General features: G+C 37.2%; 1 protein-coding gene across 3 annotated transcripts in view; it reads right to left on the bottom strand.

The window, feature by feature from the left end:
• The window catches only part of CFTR (CF transmembrane conductance regulator), a 219,361-nt gene that overhangs the window by 173,908 nt on the left and 22,109 nt on the right, over positions 1-23,344 (bottom strand). For 2 of the 3 annotated variants that reach the window (XR_007905881.1, XM_051795404.1), the window contains exons 7-14: positions 23,207-23,332; positions 20,448-20,694; positions 18,067-18,159; positions 17,358-17,540; positions 14,698-14,889; positions 5,249-5,343; positions 2,558-2,644; positions 944-1,676 (exon numbers count right to left, since the gene is read on the bottom strand). Coding sequence is in view for 2 of the 3 variants with exons in the window: in XM_051795404.1 (XP_051651364.1) it covers positions 944-1,676; positions 2,558-2,644; positions 5,249-5,343; positions 14,698-14,889; positions 17,358-17,540; positions 18,067-18,159; positions 20,448-20,694; positions 23,207-23,332 (1,756 nt within the window). In the remaining variant the exon portion in view is untranslated. The remainder of the gene's footprint in view (positions 1-943; positions 1,677-2,557; positions 2,645-5,248; positions 5,344-14,697; positions 14,890-17,357; positions 17,541-18,066; positions 18,160-20,447; positions 20,695-23,206; positions 23,333-23,344) is intronic. The other variant, XM_051795405.1, reaches the window with a different exon arrangement.

The raw sequence follows: 23,344 nt of genomic DNA, 5'->3' as shown, positions 1-23,344 counted from the left end.
GTCATCTTTGATATAAAAATACAATTTAGAGATTATTTCAAATTTTCAGACAACATTGAAAGAAAGAACCAAGATTTGTCCAGCACTACCAGAATCAAAAACTATTAATCAGTACCTATTTTCTTTCAATGGAGATTAGTATTGTAAATTTGTAAACACACTGAGGGGTTTTTTTCTGCTGAGATCACAAGAAAAAATACACAGTGCTTCAGCAAATTATGAGTTTAAATATTTCTTAGAGATTTGTATCCACCTAGGAAACTCTTTCAGAAAATTTTCCTATCCTGAGAAAATAAACTGTCAGTTTTCAAAATGAAAATAGTTCATCATGACAGACTGACAGTTATTAGAAAAAAAAGAATTTTGGTCCAGTTCTTGGTATAAAACTCATCCTTAAGTATATAATTTCCAGTACATCCACAAAACCAGAGTAAAATCAAGCTAACTCCTCTGTTCAGTATCTATATCAGGATGCAAGAGCTAAGCAGTCTGACAAATCTGCCAAATTAAATTCCAGTTCTAAAAACCGTGCTAGCACTTCAAACATTTTATTTTTTCCATGAGCCTTCAGGTTTCAAAGGTCAATTTTACAATATTTAGGTCAAATGTTTTACAATGATGTTTTTCCAAGTTATGGTTTCAAATTTCATTTTAGCATAAGTGATCTTAAAGGTTAAGTGCAGGAGATGAAAACTCGGTATTGAAATTCTCTACAGATAACATTCAAAAATTTATAAGAAATCAGATAAAATAAATTTTTGAGGATTTCAATGATTTCAAGATAATATTTGAGGTTAAAAATTTTCACAGGTACTACAAAAACATATTCCACAGAGAATGTCTGCATTAGGAATGAAATAGTAGAGTAGAAAAATATATCAGAAATATATTGCACTAAACTATCACCACATCAAAACCAAGCTGAATGTAAATCAACACACACCTTCAAATCCTCTTCATTGATTTCATCAGTTATGTCCAAGATGCTGTCTCGAGACACGCGCCTGGTGTAGATATCTATCTCAGAAGACAGGTTTGTCTGAGGCACCATAGACATCTTCCGAAACGTTGTACTTCCCTTTTTGGAGAAGTTTGGTCCATAGTTCACGGAGGTGCCCGTCATCAGGTTTAACACAGATTGCCTCCTCCGACCTTGCAGTATATGGTCAGTGCTTAGCATGCTACTCCGAAGCAGACCTACATCTCCCTGTTCCAAGTCAGGTACCAGTGAGAGCCTCCTTTCTGGTGGGTCGTTGTGGCCATCGTCTATCCCATTGACCTGCATCCCATTCCTCTGCACTACTGAGAACTTCCTACTTGCATTAACGGGGTTAATAATTATGGAATTCTTCCTTTTGTCATTAAAATCTGATTTTTGTTTAAAAGATTGTTTCTTTATTTCATTTCGTGATCCCATGCCTTCTCCTTCAATGGAAAATCGTCGGAGAGTCTCAGTTAGAATTGAATTTCTTCTCTCTGCACTGAACTGATCAAAAGAATCAAATCCCATCAGCTCTGAGCTGAAGTCTGGCCGTTGACCCTGAAGTTCAGAAAATGTTCCATAGAAATAGCAGCTCCCTTCATGTAAAATTAATATTTTGTCAGCAATCTTTAAATGTTCCAGTTTTGAAGTAACCAAGATCCTAGTTTTATTTGCCATCAACTTGCACACACAGCTGTAAAAGACGGAAGTGTTAACATTTAGGGGGTTTTTCCTCATGATTTAATGTTGCTTCTATCCCTTGCACTCTCAATCTATTTGCTCTTACCTGCTTCTCTCCCACTTTTCTTGGGTGGTCCCTCAAACTACAAAGGAAATGGTAGAGCTAAGATCTGTAAAGGGTGAGTACTTTATCGCAGGAATCAGAAAAAGGGATACAATTTAATCAATTTCAGGTCAATCCAAAAAGCACATTTCAACCTGAAAATGAAGTATTTCTTTTCATCTTAGGGTTACTCAGATCTTTTGCTGCCAAATTTAAAAGTATTAGCTTGATTTCAAAGCTTCAAACTTATGGTGACTAAAAAGTCCATGGATGGCACTGTTTGTCCTTACTCTTTTGATCAACTGGACAAGCCAGAGGTCTCTGTTTTGGGACAACCTGCTACCAATCTCCTGGTCAGTGGGAACTTTCATGTGACCCAACTTTCAGTGATTAAAAAAACAGGACAAAGTATAGCTTTTTGTAAAAATTTATACTCACAAAGCAAGTAAGTGTTTATAAATGAAAGCCTTTCTGGTACACACACACACACACACACACCAGAGACAAAACCATGCACACTGGGAGTAAGAGACTATAGCAGGTTCAGTATGTTGAGACGGAAGAGGGAGCAGTAGTGCTCACACCTGAACCAAGCTTGTTCCCAGTGCAGTGTACTATCCTGCTGCTAACACAACATACTCAGCCACGAGAATCCCGAAAAATAAATATCCTCAAAAGGTATAATTTTGATCACTTCAGTATTTGTGTACTGTTATTAAATTCCTGTTCTTAATTTTACTTTGTGCTGGTTGGTGACATTCTTAAATACAATCCATCGAAACATACAATACCTTTCAAATATCTCTTTTTCTGTAAAAATGTCCAAATGTCCAAAAGGAGAATCCAAGAGATACAAATCAGCATCTTTGTACACTGCTCTGAACAGAGAAATGAAAAAGACATTAATATTTATAAATTTACATAAATATAATTAAAAAAGAACGCCTTTGCACTTTTATCTGAAAACCTTGCAATTGATAGACTTTTCTACAGCAGCAATATGGAGCTGCAGTTCAACATTAAATGTGCTTATAAGACACCTTTCAATAAAGCCTTTCCTTGCTGGAGACCATATTACAAACTAACTCAGTTTTTCATTCATTTCTTTGCAATTATACAAAGCTATAGAGCTGCTTTTTATATAGGTTACTCTAAAGATCTGCTGATAGCCTGAATCTGACAGTCCCCATCGGTGTACAGTGGTCATTTAAATAGGATCTGTAACATCTACTGGTGGCTGAGGGAATATTACATACATGTAAATAAGCATGTAAAAAGACTTAGGTCTCAGCACTTCGTTTTAAAAGTACTTCAAAATAACTGGTGAGCAAAGACAAGGGTATTAGTGAGGCATGATCTTGCAAATACTATATAAAGTGCAAAAATTATATAAAATTATATCTAAAATAATTATATATAAATGTACAATATTTTGAGTTGCAGAAATCAAAAACTATTGATAACATTAAGACCTTAAGCTGTATATACCTGGACATGGCTCACTGAGACCCTAAACCTTTGGTTAAGAGGGTTTTTTAAAAAAAAAACAATTTCAATAGAAGTTCAGAAAGAACTCCTGCCATCCTCTGTGAAAACGAAAATCATGATATGGTATCAATCAGTGCATAATTAGTAAAGAAATCTGGACAGCTGCATTTTGGTATTTTTTAAAGTATGTTAATGTGAAAATATCCAACCACCAGCAGAAAAGGCCCTCAATAATAGCTTATTGTGTTAACAAACCAAGGAACTTTATTGAAAAGTTCTCTGTTACAATGGATTTCACTGACCATACATTATGATGTATGGCTGAATAACAACAAAAAATTCATATTGTTCAGGGTGTTTTTATCAGCAAGAAGTTTGCAGGATTTTTCATGGAATAATGGTAGCACTCAAATTATTGCTATAATTTATGTGTTAGACTTGGTAGCTATAAATAACCGGCTTTAAGGTACCAGGCCAGCAAGCTAATTCAAACCCAGGGCATGCACTGTTCTTTTCCCTTGGTCCTTTCTTTCCTCTGGTTGTGGCTGCAGGCTCGGACAGTGCTCTCTTAGAAGGACGGACTCGTGTACTCTCCACCTGCTTCTCATGATGGCTGGTTGGTGTCACTCCCAACAGGGATTCTCATTTCACATGACCTTGCACAGAGCACACCCGATACATGTATGCAGCCAGTCCAAGAAGATAATGTCCAAGTTTATCACCAGTGCAGATGGGTACAACCCAGAGCAGTAATCCTAATTTTCTCCTCCAGCTTTTCAGAGCCTCATCTGGAACCTACACCTCAATACCTGCACATCTTGAAGCATGCTGAGCTTGGACTGGAGCCCAAACAAAATGTAAGACAGCCACTGTCTTTATGATATTTAATTGTTCTAAAAAATAACAATTACACAGCTGACAATAAATATGTAAGTTCTGTAACCCTCCAGGAAATGAGCTGTGACTGTCTGAAAAGTGACAGACATGATTATTCATAGCATCTAGGAAATAGTTCATGCAAATGAAAATCTAGCTATGTTTGTTGGCTTGGGGTTTTTTGTTTTAAAAGTTTTGCCTGTTCCCCCCCTCATCTCTGCTCTTACTGCATAAACCAGAACCATCCATATGCCTCTTTCCTCTCACAAATCTGCTAGAAAGATCCACACTGAAAGATTCTCTATTTCAATGAATTCATCTTTTAGCCTCACACAGACATGTACATCTTTCATGGGATGCCAGTGCAGACCACTGTAATGTGATTTTACTTCTACTCAGTGTTTCTGAGCATGGGAACCCACAGTTTGCACTTGGCACAGAAATAAATGGGGCCATCAGAGCTGTCATTACTGGATTTCTGATGATAGCTAAGTGATTCTGCTGAAACACATAGCTAATTTATAAGACAAACACCTATGTTATTGTTCTGTAGACCTTCAGAATTACTTAATAACATTGGAAGGTCAAACAGACAAGGCCGTTATTCATAGGTACTGACTAGTCACTGCTTTCCACTTTTTCTTTTTACAACTGAAAAACTCCCAGAAGCATTATGAAACATGGCTTTTTTTTTTTTTTCATTTTTTTACCTGAAGACAGGGATTATGTCATTAATCAATATATAAACCTGTCATAGCAGGGAAAGATCCTGGAATATTTATTTATGTCTTTCTGTGGGTTTCTTCAGTACTTAGGAAGCTACAGTTAAAGGTCTGAATTTCCAAAGGCACCTTGCATCAGGGAGGAAAAGATTCACCTTATGCTAAGCCATAGCATATGTCTGACATTCAGCTTTCAGAATTCAGTAAATTAATACGCACGTGTATCACAAACAAAATTGCATAGCAAAACTCAGATTTCTGATAGTAAAATCAAGTTTATGATATACCTGGAGGATGTTTATTTAGAAGGACTTACTCCATATGTATTTAAATGCTTAGTCATAATATATTCCATATACATGAAACAGAACATTAGTTAAAGAGCAAAATACTCACCTTGCTAGTGAGATTCGTGCTCGCTGGCCTCCACTCAGAATGATTCCACCTTCACCCAGTAGTGTATAATCTTTGTCTGGGAACTTGGAAATATCCTGTTAACAATTTTTTTAAGAGTCAGACATGTATTTTCCATATCCAAGAAACCAAGCTACAGACTGGATGGAAGTACAGTGTACAACGGTGTACCAACAGGTTAGAAGAAGTTGTAAAAAAAAAAAAGTCCCACGGAGGTTTATCTATTTAATTTGTTTATGTAATCAAAAATGGTGATAAGAGAAAGCATATCATTCTGTTGCAGAAAGCAATCATGATCTCCAAGATCTCAAGAACAAATATTTGTCTGAATAGTTAATCTCCATAAAAGCAAGGAATGTAACTTCATATAATGTCAATCCAAGACATTACCTGTTTAAGTTTTCTATCAAGCAACAATGGTAAATGCACTTGCTGCTGCAGCTAGGGAGAGCAAGAAGCAAACTCTAAATCTGAGCTCTTTAAAACCCAGAGAAATTTATACTTCAGGCAGATTGATTGAAAAAGGCTTGCACTAAATTCCCAGCCAGGAATGCTCAAGGTTTGCAAAAGGTTTTGGAACCAAGTCCCACTGTTTGGGCTGTAAGTTACTTATAACTCATGACTATGTTAAAAATGAACGTTTAGCCATTGATAAAAACAGAAAATACCATTTCACTCTCATATGAGACAGAGAAAGGAGAGAAGGACATTTTTGTGCCCAACTGGTAGAGGTGGCTGGAAATCTTCTTGAGAGGAGTATTTAGCATCAAAAGTGATGATTCATGCAAACCACAAAAATTCATGGAAGTGGAGACAACGAGAATGGCTTGTGTGCCTAAAGCCTGTCTAGCTTTTCTACTTTTACAGTTGCTCTAACAAAAAATATTAATTCTGCCTTCAAGCTTACCTGACCTACATCCTTAAGCCAACACAGTGATACCATGATCACTGTATAGCAGGAAGCCCTGACTCCCCCAGAAACTTCCAGTGCCTGTGTTCACTGCTCAGCAGCACCACACTGCCGCTCTTGCTGCCTGTGCACACCCTCCTGCTCCCAAGGCAGGGATACCCCACAGCCAAGGAAGCTGACCAAGGCATCCAATTACAGACAAAATCAGTTCCAGTGTTCTCATGCTTTACACATATTTCCTTTCAGTGCAGCTTCTGGGGGAAAAAGGTGGCATGCAATATCTCTCAGAAACTGAGCTTTTGAGAGCAAGCTTTAGGCAGTGGTCTGGAAGAGGTAGCCTGTTTTGGGGTCTCTTCTCCCAGGCAGTCAAAGGCATGCAGGAACTCAGTTGTCTGCAAGCACTCTGCATCACCCACAGAAATCCTACAGCTTCTGGGAAACAGCCTGGAAGACACATGAAGCACTTACAGGGCAATACAACCTGGGATTCTAAGTTGAGCTGCTCTTTACTAGTTCGTATTTCATACAAAGTCAGATACAATCCAATTTTGATGACTCTTGCTATGATTTTGAGGGTTGATCACTCTCTGTTGGGCAGCCTTTTGGCATTCCAGGCCTTTGGGGTTTTGCAGAATAAATAAAATAAAATAAATAAATAAATAAATAAATAAATAAATAAATGAATAATCCTTCCAGAGAAATGTTTCCTTCTTCCTCCTCTGTAAATTGCCCTGACCTCAGGAACAGAATGAACAATGCTGTTCAGCCCTGGAACAGTGACAGATGAAGGGTCCAGTCACTTAAGGGCTAGAAATTGACTGTCTGGTCTGTCAGGAAATGGGAGATTCTCCCAACTCTTTAATTTGATAATAGTATTTACTTCCTGACTTAGAGGATTCTGATCTTATAATCAAGATGCTCTTACATATGGAAAATCTATTGCAGATGATTTTTAAATGATTCTCATATTAACTAGTTATTTCCCTCTTGTAAAAGGAGAGTCACACAAGCAAATCCCTGGTACTAACATAACAGATCAGGTATTTGCAGAAAGAGGGGTGTGAAAAACAGTGCCAGCAACAGTTTTAAAGAAAGATTTTCTGAATGTGACAAAATCACGATCCTGTAAGTCGTGAAGTATTTAGAGAGAACATCTGAAACTCTGACATAAAATCTTTTCTGGCATTCATTTGAGACAACCTGGTCAGATCACTTGAGGTTTCATTACGTATGTTGGAGTCCAGTTATTCGTCTGTGTCTGAACATAGGGATTTGCACGGTTAAGTATCTAGATCTCTAAGCTGACCTCAGCTATTTCCCAGTACTACCAGTACTGCTGCTTCCTGATTCTACTTCTTCCAAAAAATCCCAGGTGAAGAACTGGGCCCAGTGTGTCTTCTCCTGCAAACAGGGTAAAATCCTAGCCCTACTGAAATTCCAGGGTTCCCATTGTTTTAAATGGTAGTGGCATTTCATCAGATATATTTTTTTGCAGATGTGTCAACATGGAATTTTAATCAGACTTTTAATGAGTTCCCCTTCTGCTCTCCTCTACCCTTCACCTCAGGATAAAATATGGCATGGAACAGACAAAGAACATTTCAGGCTGTAATTACAATAATTAAAAATATTTAGTAATTTCTTTCAAAGGCGTAAACAGAGTAATGAAGTCCAATAGACACACAATGCTATTTGTTGGAACATGCATGACCTATTGTAAAAAAGTACATGGGGCTGGTCCAAATACATCCTTGCTGTCATTCTATGCAGGAAGTGAAATCAAGCCAGGGACAAACCTAATGTAATGATGTTGAATAGCACAAAGCCCAGCATATTAATGAAGCAGCCACTGGATTTTCTTTAACATATCTATTTCTAAGTGCTTAAATTGAGAAACCTGTTGGCAATTATTCAGAGATTAAAACCCCCACAGTTCCCAAGACATTAACTACTTTTGTGGATGCTTCGAATATCAGGAGTTAAAAAATCTCAAGTTACACACTCCAGGAGAAGGCACCCTTTTTAATAGCTATTTACATTTTTAAGAGTGTAAATGCCATATTCATCTACCTCAGCAGCAAGGGATGAGCCTCATAATACCTTTGGGCTTGGTATGGAAGAATACAGCCAGCATAGCTTCAGGGTGAATAGGAAATACAGCCTCATTATTACAAAAGAAAACCTCAGCATGGACTTCACACTCCAAGTCTTTTCTGTAGAGATTAATCATTTGATAAATCATTAGCAACAATTAAGATAATAAAGCATGACAGAAAATAGTCTCTAAAAACCACACCTTTCAGCAAATAGTTGTTTGATACATCCAAACTCCAGCAGTTCTAATGATAGAACATAAGTATTCTACTTATGGGGCCTCTCTTTCTTCCTTAAATTTGTCCTTAATTATGTGAGTTTTGATCATCTCTTTTCTGTCTTTCCTCATAAAACAGTCATGAAACTGGTGGAACACAGCAGTAGTACTGACTCTCTCTCCATTTCATCTTCACTCTTTCCCCTGTTTCACTTCTGCTTTTTCTACATTCACAGTTTCTTTGTCATCTTTATCCCCTTTCTTTTCTTCCTTGCCATTAACATTCCCTATCTTTAACAGCTTCTAGAAACACCTCCCACTCTCATTGCTACCTCCTTCTCACCAAAGTACTTCCTTTTTCGTCATCTTCTTTTCTCTGTGTATTAGAGAAGGTGCCTCTGAGTACACTTTGCCATTTTTGTTATGTAGCACAGACTGTCTGCACTAAATTTTAAGAAAAATACTGAAGTCCTTCTGTATAAAAAGCTGAACACAAGTTAAGCAGAAGCAGCACCAGGGATTTCAAGCAGGAGTTGCAATACATTCCACTCTATTCTAGAATTTTGCTCTTTAGTTATATGAGAAAATTTAACTGTTACCTGCTTTCTGTACTTCCAAGTAATCACATTCAGTTCTTATATACTAATGAGGTAGAAATGGAACTGAAACAGGCTTCTAGATTTAGTGATTACTAAAAATCTTTAGATAATGAATCTGAAATGTCATTCTGCAGAAGCTATAACTTTCCCTTTGTCCCAATTTTCAGAAAATAAATTATCTTAGAAATAAGACAGATATGAACTAAACTGCAAAATCTGAATTTTTAAAGTTTTAAAATTAAGACTTGCGTTTCAGACTACAGAAAATTTCTGTGAAATTTTAAAAGATGAGGAATTTCCAGTAATTTTTCATATCTTGGCTTTTAGGTAACTAGCTTGTACATACTTGAATCCTCATTTTACTGGAACAGAAGCCAGAAAAACAGATTTCTTTAAAGTATTTCAAATCAGATTCTTTAAATATTTTTTTAATTAGGGAACTCTCTTCTCTCTGCCCGTGATTCTTGAAGCCAAGGCTTTTGTTAGTCTTTAGGTGAACCATTTATGAAGGATTCATGATCCAAAAGCGTAAGTTTTGTTTTCGCAAGAGTTTGTGACCTTGCACAGAGTGTCAGGCTCACCCAAAACTCACACGAATGCTGGAAAAACTTGCTTTCTCTATGGTGAAATATTCCCACGGAATAGATTTTTGAAACATGAAGTAGTCAGTATGCTGTGTGTGGCTAGGTTAAACCCAGGGTAAGAGAATTAAATACAATTCCAGAAGTGACATGAAAGACAGCGTGGAAGATAGACCAATATCCAAGGTAATCAATCCAGAGCCCTGTGCCTAAGACAGTAAAAGGGGCGGGGAGAGTTGTCTTGGCTGAAACCAGTTTTAACTAAATGGTATCAACACAAGCATTGCAGAGGGGCTCTGTTATACACATATACTTGATTACTCATAAACATCTTGAAGTCAGTGCATTTGGGAGTTTGAGGCTGGTTTGTTCCCTAATCAAGATGTTCTACTGCTAAAAAAGAAATGTGCTAGCCTGTTAATTTCCAGTTCACACAGAAAACTCACTGTGTCAGCAGCTTCACAGCTGACCTGCCCATGATTTTGGGCCACAGACAAGAATTTTAGTTGGAGGAGTCTGCTTATACCAGGCGATCATACCAGTGTGAGGTGGAAAAAGTACAAAGGTAACCAGCTTTTGGGCCCACGTGTCTGAGATGCAATGGTTGTAGTGGGAGTTTTGACATATTATGTGGACTTTCTGCCTGAAAGAGGCATTTATGCTCTTTTAGCTGTTTACATTAGGATGTGATGAACTTCACCTTGACATGCCAGCTGCTCTCCACAGCTGTGAAGACAGGCTAAGCAACTTACTCTCACATAATTTACACTACAGATAACCAAGCTACCATTTAATATCCTCTTGTAGACAAGTACGTCCTACAAAGCACTTCAGGCAAGACTTGAACTCTTTATTGTTCCTCTCTTCCGCATACTTTGTAATCTGCCCACATGCCTAGTGAAAACGAGGCTCAAAATCAGGGCATGAAGTATTTCACTCACTGACATAATAACTCTCAATTCCTACTGATTTAGTTATCTGCCAAAAAAAAAACCAAACCAACAAACCAATCAAAATGTAACTCCAAATCAGCACAAATAAAAGGGGCTGTAACAGTGGGATGTAAAGATATGTTTCTGTTTTAGGGCATCCTTGACATTGCAGTGAACTTGTCACCCAGGGATGGATGCCATACTTTGCAAGGAGACATTAAACACACAGGAATACAAATCTGGGCTTGGCATATTGACTATCTCTTTCTACAGTTAATCTCTCCATAACCTAAGTTCTTAGATAAAAATGAATCTCCTGCAATCCTCATAAAACGAGCTCAAAACCCCACAGAATCTGGCCACAAATTTCGTTATTACATGATTCGATTATTCGATTATACATTATTACATTACTATTACATGATTCGATTTCACGTGGAAACACTTCCTCTACTTGCGTGCCACGTTAAACATTACATTCATGAGCAGCTGGTGGCTCTCAAATCAGAATATGTGTTTACTTAAAGAGTGGTAATCTCTCAAACATGGTTTGCCCATTATGTGTTTATGGCCTCTTCAGTAACTACTGAAGGGTCAAATGAACTAACTAGGTGGACAAATATCTGTCTTACAGAGCAAAAAGGTAAAACTGGGAGTCACGAAAGTATGGCTTCAAAACTTATGAATTACTGGACCCCTCAAAAGTGATATGATGCTTGTTTGTTTTTAAACAAGAATAACTATAACGGGCCTGCTTCTGTAGTTTTGACTGGAAGAACGTCTTCTCTCAGGATGATTTTGTTCAGTGTTAACAGCATTTAAAAACGAAGATTCCTGTGTCAACCTTTTAACTTTTCAAGTGCTAAATAAAACAAAACAAAAATCACATACCCTGCATATAGTTGCCTATTAATACTGAGTTTTTCAACCTAAATATCATGTTATTCCTGCCATTATATTAACACAACCTCCAATTAATACAGCCTCTAGGGAAGTCACACTTGTAGAATTACATCAAATTTAGTGGCAAGTTTCCACAGACATATAAACTCAGGAAGTTCCCATCTCTCAGTGGCTTTGGCTATATACTTGTGTCTTAAATTGAAGTGTTAGGCAAAAATTCACACTTTCTTGCTACAATTTTTATCATGAATGTGATGAAAGGTACTTGATAAAAAGGGTAAACCTCTCTGTCAAAAGTGCTGCTGAGTAAGCACCAATTCATCTTATCTTACTTTTCGAGTACCTTTAACTTGCCTATGAGGACTGCCTTTAGCAAATGCGCTCAGAATCCACACCAATTACATCTTGTCTTCTCTCCATCATAGCACGCCAATGTAAGACTTAAAAGGTAATAATTTTAAGATAATACCTGCAAACTCAAACTCATGTAAATAATTTCAAAAAAGCCTCGAAAAAAAGGACAAATGGTAAGGACTATTGATCTGTGCTGGAATGGTTTGATCTAAGTAATAGCTAACACAACCAGATTTGCCATTCTTTAGGACTTCACAGAATAGAAATCTAACACAAAACACATTCTGACCTCTGAATAAAGATCTGATTTCCTATAGAGGAAATGTTCTATTTTTGGAACTTAAAAATATGGAAAGTTCTGGGGAATATTTACTTCCACTTTCCATCTTTCATAATTACTTTGAGATAAATTTACCTCGAGTACTTAGCAACTCTAAAGAGGTTGTAATTGATAAGTCCTTAGTAAATTAACTATGTACCAACCAAAAAAACTCAGGCACAAAAATGTAGCACTGAAAAATCTTTTGCACCCCGAATTACTTAAGTTACACTTGCATAGTATCACTTGCATATCTCCATAGACCTAAAACAAAGTGCAGAGCACCTTGCATGACATCACCTTGCTTCAGCGTCCTGCTCTGCAGCAGACAAGAACAGGCTACTCACTGTGCGTCTGCAAGCCTCAGACCTATGTAGAAGATAAAATGTGACCCACATAGAGTAACCTGTAGTATTTTATTGGCACTAATGAAGACGTAGGGGAAAAGAATCAGATTTAGGAATTGGACTAAACCTATGCTTCCTCCATAGGTTGATGGTGGAGATAACAAAGCAAAAGAGGCATTTTATAGGTATGTTACTTTTTGCACTAATAACACACTTATTTGCCCACTGGGTTAAAGAACAGAGCTTTGTATTCCAAAAATGTTTTGGTGAGAATGGAGCTTGGAAATAAATCTCACTTAGCCACTGTTAAGAGCTGTATGTTAATTGACTTTGAACATACATGCAATAAGGAAATAAACTCTCTTGTATCACCGATCCTTGGTTCCTTGAAGAGTCCACATAAGAACTAGACTCAGCAACAGGCCTGCATTCAGGCGAATTATATAACTACCGACAAAAGTTGCAGAGAAGGGGGAAAAGTGAACTCAGGCAAAATCCCTCCTTTCTGAAGAACAAGAACACACACACACAACTCCAATGTAAAGCACTGATCACTGTTGTAAAAACTCCTAAAAGGTCACACTGGCGAATAAACAGGGAATTAATATTTGAAATCCATCTTTCAATCTGCCACACTGAGTCTTGTTTGGTAACTTATATATGAAAGTTAACGAGACTAGAAAGCATAATAATAGCATTTGGCTTCCTTCCAGACTATTCTGCCTTCACTTCAGGCCAGCCCAATTTATTCAGTCCAGAAGAAAATATCCTTATAAGTATCAAACTTGATCTCAAATAATGAGCCCTGCTAGGAGGTGAAGCATATCACTCTGCACAGAGCTGCACCAACATTGATCAAAGCTGGCTTGATTGAGCCTGTTTGGAGAACAAAGGAGCTGCAGTCTGCCGAGACACTGAGCCATCCCACCAATACTGAAACACCCAGCTGTCCCACCAGCACTGAGACACTGAGCCACCACTAACCACCTGCTGCTCTAGGAAGGGCCTGGGGTGGGAAGCCTTTTTGAGTAAGGGCAGTTTTGAACTGCTGAAGCCAGTTGTTTCGTGGAGCTTTAGCATTGACTACAACTTTTACAACCAGGGTTAAGAAGCACTCTGCAGAAAGCCTGACACAGAATTTGTTAATTCTCCTGTCTTCAGAAGCTTTCAAAGAAGATTTCCTGCAAACCAAATCAAAAATCTAAACACAAGCTGAAATGGCCAGAAACATAAAAGAAAATATTACTTTACAGCTTAACTATACCCTGGTCTGAGACAAAAAGGCAGTACCTCACCTTATTTTTAAACAGACTGGCTATTGTTTTCTTGCTTGACTGGTGCTAAGGGAAAACACGTTTCACTGTGAGGTCTAAAGAAAAATCCTATTCGGCACAGTTAAATATTTACTGGTTTTATTTGTATATTACAGGCAAAATGCCTGATCTTAAGGCTCAGCAGTAAGTGTGCAAAGGTCTAAAATGCTAGTTCCTTTTGTATCTTGCTGTGTAAAAAGATATCTTTTCCTACACTACCCTCTGTCAACATCAAACACACAGATGGACATTTTCATGTAATGAGTAATTGTACTCATTGTGGGCTACATGTCACATAAGGATCGATCCTGCAATAATTTCCGGTGTGAGAACTTTCAATGTGCATATGGGAAAAAAAACAGCTTTAGTCAAGATTTTCCTCTAAATAATTCAGGTTTGTAGCATAGAGTTCCAGTCATCCCTGGAACCATTTCTGAAGTGGCAAAAGAAAGGGGGGAAACAGATTAATTTCCAAGAGTGTAAGGAAAAGCTTCTTTATGGGGAAGAAACATGACCAAAAAAAAGCATAGTAACGATATACTTTTTACATAATTTCTTTAACATCAGTATGTTTACTCAGGTTTTTTAACTAGCAAGGAAGGCTGAGAATGCAGACACCATATACTATCTAAGCAAGCTTACTTAGCTCCAGTTGTGTAAACTACCAGAACTGTCAACATCAGCATCTCTCCCAAGGAGCTGGCAACAGGCTGACTTGCAATTCCACAAAACTGGGATGCCAGGTTGAGTTCCTTAAATCTCAGAAATGTCTCACTTACTTAAAGCCCCATTCCCTGACTTTTCGGGGGGGAGGGGGTCCATTGGGTGTGGTCGCAGGTCTTAAAAGTCCCAGGTGACTGACCTCTTCCAGTTGGCAGGCTTTGATGACACTCTTGTACCGGTACTCATCATAGGATACACCAAAAATTATGTTTTCTTTTATTGTTCCAGGCATGATCCAGGAGACTTGAGGTGAAAAAGATATCCTTCCACTGTGCTTAATTTTACCCTGTGAAGGCTCCAGTTCTCCCATTATCAACATCAGAAGAGAAGTCTGAAAAATTATTAACACTTGATTAATATATCAGAGATCTGTACAACAATAAGAAATTTTGAACAAAGTCACTCTGTTAAGTCACTTAAATGACACAATTGTCTTGTCAAGAGTGCCCCTATAATACTGATCTAGTGCAAACTGCAACTAGTGGAGATTTTCAGTGGTTCTGAAAGGCCTCTTAACATGAGAGAAACTTAATGTGATGACCGATAAAAATTGTGTAAGATGCCTTGTAAAAAAGGCATGCTGCTGCAATAGTATGTAATTTTAATGAAACTTCAGTCATTTTTTAAGGTAAAAATCTGTGAGACACACAAACAACATACTAGCATTTATAAAGAATGTTATTTGATTTTTTAAAATTATCAGTGATTATTTTGTTTGTTCTTTGTACAACATAATTCATGTTTATAATTTTGCTAGTGTTCACAGGTATTTTATCTGTATGGCCTTGAAAAATGCAATTTCTTTGTGTAAGTGTATACAATTTCTCAGTGTGATCTGAATTTTCCTGTGTAACTTTTAACTCATCTACGTGAATGTATGACCTAAGTATATTTCCCTTCATAAAAGAATTGATTGCAATTTCAATACTGACATGTTATAATTTCAGAGTTAATCAGTAGCTTGTAGTAACCTTGCCACACATCGCTGGCTACTAGATCAAAGAATGGAATTGAGAAATACACGGAAAAATTTGTTACAGAGCCACTGCAGTGGTGTTCTTATCACCAATAAACAGTCAACAAAGCAGGGACGTAACACCAAAGATGTAAAAAAACTACCTAAATAACAGTTTCGTGCTGTGAAGCCAAGATTCTTTGACAACTTAAACGATATACTGGGGGAATCTCATGAGATTCTTTCCATTATACCAGAATCTGAGTTTTCCAAAATGGTAAGTTTCCAATCTTGCAAAGGACAGCTGATTGGTATGTTTTGTACACTGGATGTTAAACTACTGTATCTCGTGCCATATAACACAAATTGAATAAAACCAAACCAAACCCTATCTAATATTGAAAGAGTATTTAAGAGCTGATGTCAGGCTTAATACATCTTACAGATAAACCAGTTTGTTTCACAGGCCTGACAACTCCTGGAATGTATAGTAACAGCCTCAACCAACATGACGGAAGCCTTAAGAGGGTGTAAGGGAAGGAGAGTCTGTTTTTTTGTGTGAGGGTGGGAGGGGGGCGCTGGTGAACCTTATTTTTTGTAAATTTTTTAGATATAACCCTTTTTTTTTATTGCCTTGTAAAGTGCAAATTTGTTGCATGTATTCACATAAACTGCTCAGTGTAATCTGAATTTTCCTCAATTTCCTATACAGCTGAATAAAGGAGATATACATATGTCCTTCAGCACTTTCTAGTTGACATTTCTATATTAAAATCATCAGCTTTAGCAATAGCCATAGACAAACTGTTAATTCAGAAGTATCACAATAAAATGCACCTTAACATATCAGCTTGAGGACAATATCATGTTCCGAGTCCCTTGCTCTTTTCATATGGGGATCACTACTGAAAAATAATATAGAAGCCTTGAGCCTTGATCATATTGAAATTGATGGGTCCTTTGTCATTGACTCCAACAGACCAAAGACCTTATCACTTCAAGTAAAAGAAATCAAAATATTCCCACCTATAATCTGATAAACAGGAGAAGCTGCCATAATGAATGTTTGACTTTCACATCTCCTCAAATAACCCAGTAAAGATGAAAGACTCATCTAATTACTTGCTGTTCAAAGTGAATAGGAGTATCACAGTTCAAGTCATTTCATATTAATGAGGTTAACTGGATGTGTTATCTGCAAACTAATTGCATTAATAACATTTTAGGGTAGTAAAATGATGATTAATCTAACTTTTCTCACAAAACCAGCAGTTTCAGCAGCACCTTCCCAGGCTTTTGCATGGGTCTTGGGAAGCCTGAGTGAAGCACTGTAGGAACCGGAGCGTAAGTGATCAGCTATACCACGTGTCCAGGGCACATACCTAGCTAATTCATGTCAGGCTTGTCAAATTACTGACCATCTTATGTTCAAATTTTTCCTTAAAATATCAGCAAGGCAAAAAAAAAAATTGCTTTCTAGCACACTGAGCCATCATTTTTTCTAAAGGCTGGGAAATTCTCATCATAAGCCTTAACTTTAAGTTTCAGTCTACATTACTCCTGTAAATCTCCTTTTACTTCCAAAGGGAAAACAGTCTGTATTGTTGTATTACAGAAAATATCCATCAAACTCTCTCTCATATTGGCCACAGAGTTAAAATTTCAAATTGGCCATTTTATTGAAACTTACAGTTTATCCATACTTTTTCCTGCAGCCATCATTTCTACATCAAGCACAGGATAGCAAGAATACAGTAGCAATACAGGTAACAATACATATAACAACATAATATTATTCCTTATAATTATTACGACTTTTGTCAAAACAGCAAAAATAGAAATACCTTGCCTGCTCCAGTAGATCCAGAAACAGCTAATAACTGTCCCTTCTCAATCTTGAAATTTATATCCTGAAGAACAGGAGAAGCATGAAGTGGAAAATTACTGAAGAAGAGACTGCTGTCGGTGCTAGGAGCTTTGCTGTTGTTGTTTTCCTGGTTTGCTTTTGCAAACAGTTCTCCAATTCCCTGCAACATACACAGATATGTATTTGATATACATAAAAAATAAATAAATCATGCATATGCAGACATGCATACCATACTATGGATTTATGAAAGCATATGAGCTTACTTTTCTCATATTACTTTGTTTGTCAATGAAATATTCATTATATTCTTAAATATACATTTTTTAATGTATGCGTTGGACTTGTGCCTGAATTTGTGGACACAAACAAAATTTGCTTATTATAGAGCTGCTTTCCAATGTTTATATGCCACAGCCTGATTCTGCTTTCAGGATGGCATAAATCAGTAATAACTGCTTATTACAGACCTTAACACTTATTAAAAGGTCTCTTCCAAAGTTTCTCAACTGTCCATAATTTGATATCATGCAATAATTACTTGCCATGTATTCCTCGCCTGCTGAGAGCCTACACTAGTTAAGATGAATGACTGTAGGCCGCTCCTTTTAGAGAACACCATGGCAAATATTAACAAAAACAAGATACACTCCGTGTTTTAATATAGTTTGGGTGAAAGTACCAACCTCATCCCAAAAAGCTGTTACTTTGTCCAGCTCAACCCCAGTGGTTGTTAGATTATACTCCAGAGCTTTATATTCTTTTTTCAGCAAGAAATCCTAGAAACACCATGAAAGCAGATGAGAGGAAACTGTAAAGGACAAGGTTGTATCACAAACCGGTACATACTTGCTTACATTAACTAATATTTCTGATGGTGCTATTGAATTATAGTGGTTTTAGAGAGATGCCTAAATATAAATTATACATTTACTGAATGCAGAAGGGAATGTTTTTGAAACTACCAATTCTTTCATTGCTGCTGAAACCATAGCCATAAAGGTATTTGGTTCTGATTTATAAAGGGTATCAAAACTTGGAATTTGCTTTGCTTTCAAGACTTGTGTCAGGCAGGATCACCCCTCTGACCTTAATCCTTTTCAAATAAAGCTTTGGTTTTGGAGTAAGATGTGGAAGGTTGCACTTCAGTAAACAGTTAAACAAAGCAGCTACATGCCGCTATCTTCCTATTCCAGAACTGCAAGAGTTTAAAAGCGTTGGAATGATCTCTCTACCAACAAAAATAAAAGGCAGATAATGATCCTGGCAAGTGCAGCACTGAAGCAGCGTAATTACAAATAACAGAAATGAGCAATCTGACACTTGTGTTACCTTCTGGAATAGTATTAAGAAAAACAAGTAAGCCTATGCTAATGTAGGAAAGTCCACCTCTCTATTCCTTTATTTTATTAAGGTTACATAGTCTGTAGGTACTACCTCCTCTAAATTGACTTTTTTAAATTACGTGGAAGCAAATAGGTCTATGTGGGCAATACAATGGACAAACTAAGCAGAATTGTGGGAAAATCAGTTCTCTAGAATAAACTTGCACATTTTCCAAGTAGAAAAAGAAGAAGGGAAAAAGCAGATGATTGAAAGGGTAGGAACTGAAAAACTAGAAGGCAAAACACACATGGTTTATGAAAAAAAAAAAAAGGAAAGGAAAGTATAGCTAGGCTTTCATAACAAAGGTGGTGGGGTCATCCAGTGGAGTTCCTGAAGCAGTGATAGTCAGAGAAAGCACACTGATCCAGAAATACTTCACGGTCTAGAAAACATGGGTCTACCTACAGGGAAAATACAATAACCCAGGGGACATATCTGGTCCAGTCAAAACTCTAAACTAATGAGGAAATTAAATCAGAGAAATGTATAAATGGTTTATTATTTTGTCTTTATGTTTCTTATGACTTGTAAAAGGCTTTAGTGTTCTGGGATTCTGTCCAGTCTGTCTATGGGAACTATATTGAACCTGCCACAAAGAGATTATTATTTATGGAGCACCCATTTGCTATTAACCCCAAAGAAAAGCATTCAGTGAAGTGAGGGCAATGGTATGACAACTGGGCTTGCCAGTTCTCTGACAGGGCATTGGATACACTCTTCCAGAAAACAGGAGAGATAGGATACCTCCACTTATGCCTAAGGAATGTGAGAATACAAGGACTGCCTAAACTGGGACCCAACAAGGCAGCCTTCTGAATGTCAAATAGAAAAGTTTATGCCTAGATTTGTTGAATTTTCTGCCCAGTTAAAAAAGATAGAAATCCAATACCTGCTTCTTATTCTATGCTGAGGTTCAGATGTCTGATTAAGATCTTTAACTTCTGTATTAGGTATTTTTATCACACTAAAAATAAAAAAATCTATGTCCTACAAAAAAAAAGAAATCTATAAATATGTAATAAAAAAAGCCTAAAATTTCACATGAAAAAAGACTAAGAATTCTTTTTCTGAAGAGTGATTCAAAACCAGCAGATAAAACAGAGTTAATGAGAATTCACCCTGATTTGACCCTGCAGATAAGCCTCTCATGCTGGTATATGAGCAATTGATCTCAGCAGGTAAGGTGGGTAATAATTATTTGACTTGTATCTTAATTATGTTTACTACTCACAATGAATGAGACATACATTTGCATAAGATGCATAATCTCCTGCTGTTCTTGCCACTAATATCTAGAAAAACAGAAGATCTCTGGAAGCCATGCTATAGAAAACGTACTAATTTTGAATTCCCTTTTCTGAAGGAAAACATCTCTTAAGCACCATAAATCATTATATAATTTTATTAAGTTCCTTGTTTTGCAATGAGAATAATTAACTAAATGTCACTGCTTCAAAAAAAAAAAAGCAGCAGGTAGCATGAGACTCCTGTGGTTATGCTGCCTGGGGAACCACCTAACAATATCAAGATTTATAATGACATTTCATGGTGTTTAGTCAAAGCAACATATATTCAGAAAGTCTGCATAAATGCTGTGTGCTTTTGTTGATCAACTGAGAAGATAACATGATATGAAGAATTAGCTTACGTACTTGGGAAGATTTTAGTCTATGTACCCTACCTGTATTTTGTTTATTGCTCCAATAGAGTCATACCAGGTCTGTACAGAGCCTGGAAACTGCCTGGTCACTGTCATTCGAAGAACAATGCAGAAGGAAATGGTGGTAAATATTTTTCGGAGAATAATTCCTTTAATCACAGCATACGGAAGTACAGCTAAAAACACCACAAAAAAGCCTGAAAAGAAGAAGGCTGAGCTGTTGAAATATCTCATATAAGCAGCTTTTCGGGTAAGCTTCAGTTCAGTTCTGTTAAAAAAGCAAATACAAGTAATTAGCATAGGATTTCACAGTTTACTTCTTAGAAATATTTTGGATGGAACTGTTGGTATAACAATTAACTCAGAGGCTCACTCATCCTTCTTATTTTCTAGCACTGGAGTTAGAAAGTAAGACTCCAAACAATATTGGGGTCTAAAAAATCATCAGAGCCAAACTCTGGCATTAATGTTCAGAGATGTCAGATGAAATAACAATAATCTATGTCATGATTTAGATACTGCATAAGCCACAAGCCTCTACAATTCCTGACACAACCGACCTTAAGCATCTAATGTTGTGGTATGAGATACACTCCCAGAAGCATCATGCCATACTTATCTGGTCATTTAGATTTAGAATTACAGTATCACTTAACCTCAGTTTGAAAAGGTGGAAGGCAAGGAGTCTGCTTTCCACTTTCCTTTCTCCACAGAAGCTCAGTCCATAGCTTACTGACTCCTGTGCAGGAATGCAACTGGTGATTCCAGCTGCATTCTAGCTGCTTCCACAATGTCTACGCATCTTACAGCAAGCTATTAAATAAAAAGAGCGATAATCCAGAGAATGTAATTAATTTTCCGAGTTGATAGCCCTAATTGACAGTGCTGAATCTTTCTGTTGAATGCTTTCATTTTGACGCTGTTCACTTCACATCCCCCAGGTGCCCTGCAGTTCAGCTTTGCATGGACAGAGGCACCTCTGCTGCAGTGAAAGGGCAATTGCTCTCCTGCAAGAGCAATTATCTGGGACTAGAGATGGACCTAAACCCCAAGGTGTCCATTCACTGGGTGAGTGCTATAACCACTGGGATACAGTGCAGAAGTTTGCAGTCACATTGCTGATGGCAATACCTGGTGTTGCAAGGCTGAGCACCACAACCTTTACGTGTCTTGAGCCAGTGTCTGCATCCAAAGTTCATCCATGATTTTGGTGCTGTGTGAAATCCCCTTTCAGCTCCCCACCACACATGCATGATACTTCCATATGCATCCAGCATCTTACCAAATTTTGTCAGCCAATCAGTTCTTAAACAAAATCTGAGCTACCCTTCTTCAGTTTAAAGCCATTCCCCCTTGTACTAGCACTACGTACCCTTGTAAAACATCCCTCTCCTAATTTCTTGTAGGCCCCCTTCAGGTACTGAAAGGCCATAATAAGGTCTCTCTAGAACCTTCTCCTCTCCAGGCTGAATAATCCCAATTCCCTCAGCCTTTCTTCATAGGAGAGGTACTCTGATCTTGTAATATTGCTATCATTCTTGTCTTTTAAAAATCCATGCATAATACAATAAAAGTTAATTCCAGCATTACAAAATCCACTGTAAATTATTATAGAAAATATAAATCATAAAATAACAGTCCTTTTTCTCAGTTTCTGTGACCATTTTGCAGACTACAATTTATTTAATTAATTCCTGCAGGATTTGTTCACATGATGTGGTCTCAAATTTCCTAAAAACAATGCATGTGACTAGTGACACCAGGGGAATCCTGAACTAGTTCCATCCTCAAGCTAGCACTCATAGCCTGGATTCAGATTGAGTTTTCTCTGATTGTTTATAGTAAATCATTACAAATTCTGATGGTAAAGAACGCTTCACTTTCCCTGGATTGTCTTTCAGAAAGCAGCTGAACAAGAAGGCGTTTGTGTAACAATATCATTTTATGTCTTTTATTTACATGATAATATGACACTTATATTTCTTTTATTTTCCCAATCACACACCTGGCACAGAATTTTAGTTCTCTGTAAAGGATTAAACAAACACACAGAACATGCAGGACAGCCTTAATTCAGCGTCACCCATCAATCAATACGTCACTCCTCCTCCCTTCCCCCCGGGACACCCTGTTGGTAACAAAGACTTCCTTCTCACTGGTCTTAGATAACTGGGCTGGTACCTTACCTCTTTTCTGCTGCAGGTCTGGTAGTTTCAGTTCAATCTTTACATTAATTGAGGAGATAAGCATTATACAAGGCCATTTACAATAAATGTTTATGCAAATGTGCGGGACGAATACATGAAGTTACTCTACTTTAATCCTTTCAAAGATTGCATGCAAATTTTATAACCAGCTTTATTGCATTTCTCAGAAAATGGCTATATAGGATTCATATTGTTTCCTTCACCACAAAATAGGAATGTCTGTAAAGCCTTAAGTAACCATCACAAAAGGGCTTTTTATTGTAAGATGACGATAGCGTTGGCCAGAAACAAACACAGATCCCACAATTGTTTTACCTGCACAAACTAGCCACTGAAATATCACTATAACAAATGAGGAAGTAAATTAAAAAAAGAAAAATCTCACCTTCATAGTAAGCATGACAAATTGGGAAAAAAACCCAAACTGCAGTGTGGGAATGCATGGTTAGTTTATGGAGAATTAATAGTTGTTGCTTTACTTCTTCACTAACAAGACCACAGATGATATTCATAGCCACCTAAGTTTTTTTCTGAGCACAAAAAAAAATTTGACTAACAAATGAGAACACTTACTCACGAATGCTTTCAATCATTTTTTCCATTGCATCTTCCCAACAATAGGCTTTAACTGACTGTATATTTTCAATTATTTCTGAGGTGATGACAAGTCTCTCATTGATCTTTCCTGCTCTCTTATTCCTAGAAAGTAAA

Source organism: Manacus candei, unplaced genomic scaffold (assembly GCF_025592945.1).
Source record: "Manacus candei isolate 608988 ecotype Guabito, Panama unplaced genomic scaffold, ASM2559294v1 h1tg000043l, whole genome shotgun sequence".
In the NCBI taxonomy this organism is placed as follows: Eukaryota; Metazoa; Chordata; class Aves; order Passeriformes; family Pipridae; genus Manacus; species Manacus candei.
The sequence above is the reverse complement of the archived record's forward strand: the minus strand, read 5'-3'. Positions and strand labels throughout refer to the sequence as shown.